Genomic DNA, 8,988 nt, shown 5'->3' on the forward strand with positions numbered 1-8,988 from the left:
ATGACTAATTACAAGGAAAAAGACATGGAGTTTACAGACTTATTTTGACTAGAGATGTTCGATAACGTGAATTATCTAGGATATTGGTGAAATCTGGAAAAAAAAAAATCAGTGAAAAATTATATTTGAAAGTTGGAGTTGTATTTGACCAATATAAATTAAAGTTGTTCTTGAAAATTCTTTCAAAATTTTAGGACCAAACGTATTATTTTAAGTTCAACTCCAGAGAAAAAGTCAATTTCCAATTTTATTTGGAGATTCATTTTCACGGATGAACTAAGTAGGAAATTTTGTTTTCAGCAACAACAAAAAAAAGAAAATTTAAGGACATTATGTCATGACTCATGAATATATGACACCAAAAACATTTAAAAGTTTATATGCCAAGATATATTCTACATATATATCTAGCTGCTAGCCATATTCCATTACAAAAATGTCAAAATCATATGAAAATGACATCACTATATATTATTATTAAATTATAGTAACATATATATGAGTAAAAAATTCTGTAGAATTTTTACCCTATACGCAAGAAAAATAATTATAACTCCCAAGGAAAATAATAGATGGATTAATATATATAGTCACATAAGTGCTCTAGCAACTCTATGACTTGACTTCTGCTGACATCGGTGGAATCCGCAGAAAACGCCATGGTCCTGTTCCTGTCCCCATCCTGTAATCAATATCGAGTCAATTAAGTTTGTATCTTATTATGTTTTTATTTTTCCAGGTAACGAATGACAGATTACCTCCATAAACCGGCAAATGTACGCAGAACCATGAATATGGCTAAAGCAATCCATATACCAATGTAGCCATTGGTTTTTGAAAGGACAAACTCACAGGTTATGGTTAGTGCACCAACCAAAACCTACATAAAAATTACTTACATTAACGATTTGCTCTAATTAAATTCAAAAGGTAAATTAGTTGTCTAAACTAACTAACTAACCATGGAATATGCAGAGTATGCAAAATCATTTGCTCCAAAGTTGACACCATCTAACACAAATGCCACTGAATTGATTGGTTGTGTACCAGCAACAAACTGATCGATCGAAAAATAAGTTAATAATACTGAAAGAAAATTAGAAGAATCTGAAATAATGTTTATTGAATTGTACCGGGATGGCAATGATTATGAAACGGATAACATTTTTGTCCTTTGAAAAGACTCCTGATCCGAAGTATAACCCAATTGCAACAACTATAGCAAGTCCGAATCCCAACACTAATCCCATCTGCATAACAAAAAACTTTATCAGTATCACCTGTTTTGACGTGTTGCATAAAATTAGTAGCCTAAAGCCAAACTTATTGAACAGTACCTGTAGGACTCGAACTCCTGCAGCCTTTGCCTTTTGGAAGTCTTTCTCAGCAAATGAAGAAGCAAGTATTGCCTGGAAAAGAAGAAAACCGAAGTCTCATTTCTACTTAATAGTGGCATTATTATTGCCTAAATGTGTAGTTGGTGTGTTATTTTACCTGTCCTGCTACAGCTAATCCATCAGCAAGCAGAGATGATGTTAGCCAGATTTGTAAGCAAACTTGAAATGCAGCCATCTGCGTTGTGCCTAATCGTGCAGCCAATGATGCAGCCAATGTCACACAAAATGTAACAGCTATCACCCTTGCTAGTAACCAAAATCCTACAGCAATCAAAGTTTATCAACTTAATTAACGTACTTATGAATCGTTGTTGATTTGGTACCAGTAATGATAGTCGTTTCAGTATCTTAAGTATACATGTATGTATATTATATGCCCTTTTTCGCCTTCTATCATTTACTTACCATTCTTGAGAAATTTGCTGAACTGCAGATCTTTCGCGCTAGGAGGTAATAGATCAACTTCTGTCATCAATTTAAATAGGAGAATAATCGATATCAAGTACCTAAAGGAAACACAACAGAGTGATATTAGTAATTGTGTGACTAACTTGAAATTAGTTTTGATTCAGAAAAAGGACTTACTGAGAAAGAACATGAGCAATGGCAGCACCACTAACACCCCAACGGAAAACAAAAATAAAGATTGGGTCCAAAATTATGTTTGTCAAATCTCCAGCAACTGATACAATTGAAGAAAAATAACGATAAGAGTTGGATCAATTATCTTAATTTAATTTTATTTGATGTATTTTAAGTAGTTGTTGGTTCAATAGCAGAGTAAATACTACTTACCAGTAGCGAATAACGGAGTTCTAGTATCCTTGAAACCGCGAAAAACGCCTTGCATAGCCAAAGAAAGAAGGACTGCAGGGGCACCAATTGCCCTCAAGGTCAAATACTTCTTTGCTGGAGAAAGCATAGGAGAATCCTGTATGATTTCGTTAAATAAAACCATGTTACTCTTTCTTTCTGATGAGATGGTCACATAATTTAACACGTAAAATCACATTTAATATGTACTAATGATGTTGTACTTACAGATTTCACACCCATTAAGCTTAAAATTGGTTTCGCGAGAAATATAAGGAAAATCGTCTGGAGAATGCCAAGAATGCATCCCATGAGAATTGCAGTTGAAGCTGATGGAATATGTCGCTTCACATGTTTGAGTTTGCCTTCACTTTTATTATCCAAAGACTCACATTTTGTCGTCTTAAATTCTGTAAACGTAACATTATTTTGTTTAGTTATGGTAAAAAAATGATTGTCAGTGTATAAAAGTTAAACTCGTAAGATATACCTGGTGCTAACACAGTCTCTTTGGTTTCCGTCTTGTCATTGTAATTATCACCAGTTAGTATTAGCTGTTTTGTTGAATCATTCTTCTCCATTTTACCCTTCTCCAAATCAGCTTTTGCTTCTTTTTCACTAATTCTTCTAACAGTATCTTCCTCAGCAACAAATGAAGTAGTTATGTTCACTAAAGGGAAAATTGTGACTTTAGAGGCTTGATTAAAAATGGCAATTGAAACTCCTACTGCTGCAATTTCAACTGCCCCTGCAATGATTAAAAATAATTGTAAGGGCAAAATAGTCAAGTTATTAATGCTTACATTTAATGATTTAAACTTCTAACAAACAAAAAAAATGTGACTGTGCTGTCCTTACTAATACTAATGAAGATTGTATCTGTCCTATTTTCATGACTAAATTAACACGTCTTTTGTCAAGTAAAGCTTTTGAATACAAAAGTCCTATGTTCACATTGAGGTGAATTTTGATACCACTCGATTGACTACCTGAACTTTAATCCTAAACGTACATACCTAAATGACCGATGAATGCTGTATCAATGAGAGAAGCAATAGGATCAGCAGCTAATGCAAGAGCTGCAGGGAACGCGATACGTAGGATTTCCATGCCAAGATCATCGAATTTAAAGACATTCCTAAACACCACAAGAAAAATAAATTACATAAGTGATTAAACCGAGCAAAATTTAATGTTTGGAGAAAAAAAATCAACAAATACTTGACAAAATGTACCTAATGTCTTCAAAGAAAACAAAGATTGGTATGTTCCATCTTCTTTCAGTGCAAGCTACATTGCCAACTTCAGCCATGAGTCCTTGATTTTGATAACTTATCGCGCAAAACGCGTTGGCTAGTGCACCTAAAAATCATCAAAAATTCAAAATTTAGTCACAAATGGTATGAAACATAATATAAAGAATGAGTAATTTGAAAAGAACCTGATGGAAGAAAGCAATGGAGGAGAGTAAAATTAACAAGTGAATGAATTTATAGTATGACTAAATTCTCTATTAAGTTTTCAATAAAAGTTGAGGACAAAGAATTAAATGAAACTGGTAGTAAAATGGTTGTATAGATATAGGTTAACTTTAATGAAGATAATAAGTGAGTTTAACGCATCTAGGCATGCACTTATTGTACTTTTCCGTAGTATCATGATGACACATATTTTCCTCTAATTCATTTATTTATAACCAAAAAAAAAAAGGACTAGGTAGGAAATATAAGAATCTTTTCCTGTATAAAAGTCCAAAAGAGTAATGACCAAAATAATACTCCTCCGTTACAAAAAGAATGACCTAATTTGACTGACACAAAATTTAAGAAAATAAAAAAGATTTTTTTTAATTTTATAGTTCTAAATTAAGTTATATCAAATGTATTAAAAATACCCTCTAATTTTATGATTTTAAACATAGTGAAAAATTGAAAATAAAATGTTGTCAAAAAGGAAAATGGGTTATTCAAAATTACCCTTCTTTTTACTAGAGTTTTCAATTATTTTTAAATATCAAAGAATGACTCTCTATATTTGTGTCACACTTAGATAATTTATTTTGACACACACCCTTATAATTTATTTATATTGGACTAGAGGAAATAATAATAATAATTAAAGAATCAAGCAAAAATGTGTAGCTTTTGTAACTGAAAGCACAATCAATTTCTCTGTCTTAATATATATGATCGTGTTATACTCTAAAACTTGTTATAAATATTTTCTTGGCTATAATTTTATTTCTTTTTTGTTTAAAAGAATTAAAGGAACAAATAGGAATGGACAGACAAAGTAGGCAGGGATGAACCTGCCTCAGTTCTATTTCCCCAAGTTGTTAACAAAGCAAAATTTGCACAAAACAATAGACCTTTCCATATCAGTAAATTAAAAACTATATTTTTTCTGTTCTTTCAGAATTTTTATATTAATGAAGAGAATTAGAAGATGAATCAACAAAACCAACATAGAAAGGTATATCTGTTCATGTGTGCCGTCTCCAAATAAGCCTTCCCAATTCAAGTGACCGGTCTTTAAATAGAGTTTAAGTTATATATATTGACGATATAATTAAAATATTATAACTAAGTTATTTAAAAGATAATTACAAATGACTTTATTAATATGTTATTAACAACATAGGACAAATGATATGTAGCCTGCTATAACATATTAAATTACATTTGATAATATAAAATATTCTTACAGTACGTAGGAGTCTCGATCCTCGTTGGCATTAAAATACTATGAACGAGATCGACTACCCCATGTACAGAATAGGTACTCCACTAGATAAGTGCAGTATCATTTTTAGGCCAAAAGAAAAAAAAGGAGGAGGAAAGGTCATGGAAATAATCAACAAGGAAAATTAAAGCTTAAGAAAAGAAAGCCTTGTTTTTCACGATAAAAAATAATAATAGGAAAATGGTCTATGAAGACTAATGTTGTCAATATTTCTTTAAAAATAACCGGCATGGCAGTGACGGAGTCAGAATTTTCAATAAGGGGGTTCAAAATATGTAGAAATAGACACATGAAATAGCCGAAGGGGTTTCGACATCTACTATATATACATAAAAAAATTATTTTAAGCATGTATAAGTAATATAATTTTCCGTCGAAGGGGGTTCGGACGAACCCCCTTCGTACAAGGTGGCTCTACCCCTAGTAGGGGAAGGAGGAAATAGGGGAGGAGATTACAAGTTGAAAATCGACCTCTCAGTAGTAAGATGAAAGTTCAGATAATCAACAAATTGAGCTATTAAAATTCTTGATATTTTGATCTCGCTTCGAAAAGCTAGAGTTTTTGTTTTAAGTTCTAAATAATATGATTTAATTTCTAGTTTTAGGCTCTTCATATGCACCGACACGGAATGCTAGCTTCTTGTCTAGTTAAAGGCTCACTTAGATAACCTTCGTTATTTATCCTACGATTTATTTTAATTTATGCGCATGCACTTCAATTATTTCTCTGTGTTATCTCTTAACAAACATAAGTATCGAGTAATTTTATCCAGTGAAGCTCATACAGATAAGAAAAAAATTTCTAATCTTTTTTTTTACTTCTATTGGAAAACATGAATCTGAAACCTCATGATTCTTCTCTCAATACTTCATTTTTCACTAGACCATGCCCTAATGCACTAAAATGCGTATACATTTGTGCGGTTTAGTGAGATCCACACTACAGACGAATTCAAGAATTTAAATTTATGAATTCTGGATCACAACTTTTTTGCCTAATAGATTCTAAATAGATGGTTTATGTGAATTTCCTAAGAAAAAAATTCATAAATTAAACATCATATATCCTCTCTAGACTAAATGGTGACTATTTTGGGACAAAAGGTGATTATTATTAGGGCCAAAAATCAAGTACAAGGTTCCAATTTCTGGCCGTGGACAGATTTCTGATTTTGTCATAATTAGAGAGAGCTCATTATTAATTAACTACTAACTACAAGAGGCCATAAGCAAGTGGTTGTTCATTGGTATACCACTTCTAATCAAGGATATTTTTTAAAAAAAATTATTTTAAATATGTATCTTATTTTTAAAATTTATTATATATTTAAAAAGTAAGTAAAAAATATTACAAATTATAGTAATTAATAATTTACAATATTTAAAATATATATAAAAAAAATTAGTAAAATTTTAAAATTTTATCCTAAATTAAAGTAGAAAAATATTCTCCCTATTCAACAATAGTTGTCCAACTTGGCACACCCCTTAAGAAACAATCTGTTACTCCCTCTGTCCCTAATTAATTGTCCATTTTTCCTTTTATAGTTGTTCCTAATTACTTGTCAATTTTGACAAATTAAGAAAGGACAATTTTTTTACCTATTATACCCTCAATTAATTACTTTTTAAAAGGTAGAACTTTTTGAAAATCTTAAATTTTAATTCATCCACTTCATAATTAATAGGGGAAAAATGGTAAACTCACTATGTCAATAATGTTTTTCTTAATAGGTGTGTCATTTCAAAAGTGGACAAGTAATTAGGGACAGAGGAAGTACTATTTTATCCTTTGACTTTATTAAACTTAATGCTCTGAGAAATGTGTTAGATGACAGTACTATTTAATAGCAAGGGTAAAATAGACACAAAAGATAAATTATCTCTTGATATTTTAAACTGGACAAATATTGTTGGACAACTATTATTGGACGGAGAGAGTAACGTACGCTGAATCCATGCTGACACTAACTCATATATCTACCGTATGTGTATATATATATATATATATATATATATACATATATGGTGTCCTGATTGTTAGTACTTCATATATTGTTTTCATTGTCTTAACAGAAGTAGTGTTGTTAGGTTTTTTTTGTTGGTTTCTAAATAAAAGGAAGAGATTTATTGTACTCATTCGACATCCCATTATTCAACAAATAAAGTTGTTTAAGTTGTTAAAAGCTGAAATCACTTATTTGAAATTAGATTAATTTAAAGTTGATTTGTTACATTGTATTTCCGTATTTGTTTAATAAACATGAAGATCTTATAATTTGTAAAAACTATAAAAACGTATAAGAAAATTCAATGTTTATACAATCTTATTAGATGATCAAATAAAAAATAATTCCAATTTTCATATTTTACATTTTTTATGTCCCAATGCCCCCCTAGTGAGTGAATCAATTTAAATATTTGGAAATAAGTAGTTCAAATTACTTTCTCTGTCCTAGTTTATATGATTCACTTTACTTTTTAGTTAGTTTAAAAAAGAATGGCATATTTATAATAATATTTAACTTTAAAAATGCTTATTTTATCCTTAATAAAAATGATGTATAGTCACACTAATATTTATGACTTATTTCAGAACACAAATTTCAAAAGTATTTCTTTCTTTCTTTCTTTAACTTCGTGTCAATTCAAACTACCTCATACCAATTAAAGACGGAGGAAGTATCGACCAATATTTCCTTTTCCACCAATAATAATAAGTGTAATACTTTGGTTATCTTCTTTTCTTTTAGACTTGGTGTCCTTATCATTTGTTGGAAAAACGATAGAGTGTTGTTACAATAGAATTATTGTTATATATCACAAAAAGAATTCCACTTGTGCTCACGCAATTGTTAACCCAAAAAGAAAGAAAAAGATAATTAAGTATTTTTTAAAAAAGGTTAAGGAAGTAGTGGCATTCTAAAATTGTTAAAAATATGTAATCAAAACAACTAACAGAAAGTAGAGAAAAGACCAAACTTTTCAACGTGCGGCTAACAACACATATGATAATGCATGTTGTTTGAAACTTGGTCTATATTAATGTTGCTAACTTTTCCTCATCATCATGCACTACTTCCTTATACGTATCTTTTATACACTCAACGTGATAACACTTTAACTGACACGAAATTTAAGAAATAACTTATAGATAGTTAAAATAACTTATAGATATTTAGACTATACGTAATCTTACAAATGGTAAATAAGTAGTTCAAATTCAAATACAGAAAAATTAATATCATTTTTTTTATAGACTAAAAAGAAAAAATGCGTCATCGAAATTCGAATAGAGTGAGTAATTAGTAGATAGCCACTTCTTTTTCAGGAACAAAGTCAAGGAAAGTAACTTTATCACTTTGATAAGGAATGTATCTCTTTTTCTTTTTAATGGTTGATTAGAAGTGAATTTTGAATTTTCTTGTCTTCTTCACTTAAAGCTTGAAATTAAATTGCTTGATAGTCTCATTGAAATATTTAAGATTATTTTTCTTTTGACACTAAAAATGTAAAAGAATGTTTGATATATAAGAATTAGGCACACATGATAATGTGCATGATCTCATTCAAAGAAATGAATAAAAAGGAACCAAAGTTAGTTCAATATCAACATATATATGTTCCAAAAGAGGAGATGAAAATATAATATTAGCAAGACATGTGAATAGATTGAGCTTGAAATAACAACGATTAATTAATTTTGAAGTTGATGTTGTAACTAAGAAGTTCTGGACATACCTTTATGTGGAAGTTAAAAGTACAAATGATTGAAAGTTGCCAAACAAGTGAACAAGTTCTCTTCTAGTCCACTGGCTTCTTTGTTTTAATTTGTAGACATTTAATTTTCATTTTTGATGGCCTATTTATAGAGGGGATAGAAAGTTTGTTTAGTAGCACTTTTAGTCCTTCAAGTTTTTATAAAATTTCATTTTAATACTTCTGATATCTGATTAAACACATTATACTTTCAATTAATAAAAATATGTGTTTTTTCTTACTTTAAATGATATTTGAGTGGAATTATCATAAGTTT

General features: G+C 30.0%; 1 protein-coding gene across 1 annotated transcript; it reads right to left on the bottom strand.

Annotated features, from left to right (window-relative positions):
• Positions 1–417: 417 nt before the first annotated feature.
• On the bottom strand, positions 418–8,778 carry LOC102592318 (protein DETOXIFICATION 43-like). The gene is made up of 14 exons (XM_006345391.2): positions 8,694–8,778; positions 3,446–3,572; positions 3,227–3,348; positions 2,701–2,958; positions 2,439–2,620; positions 2,193–2,328; positions 1,983–2,079; positions 1,803–1,903; positions 1,495–1,658; positions 1,338–1,409; positions 1,134–1,250; positions 962–1,057; positions 759–880; positions 418–682 (listed from the first exon to the last, which is right to left on the bottom strand). Exons 2-14 carry the CDS (start codon positions 3,520–3,522, stop codon positions 613–615), a joined length of 1,614 nt encoding a protein of 537 aa, XP_006345453.1. The 5' UTR covers positions 3,523–3,572; positions 8,694–8,778; the 3' UTR covers positions 418–612.
• Between the last annotated feature and the right edge of the window lie 210 nt (positions 8,779–8,988).

This window comes from Solanum tuberosum, unplaced genomic scaffold (assembly GCF_000226075.1).
Source record: "Solanum tuberosum cultivar DM 1-3 516 R44 unplaced genomic scaffold, SolTub_3.0 scf00068, whole genome shotgun sequence".
NCBI lineage: Eukaryota > Viridiplantae > Streptophyta > Magnoliopsida > Solanales > Solanaceae > Solanum > Solanum tuberosum.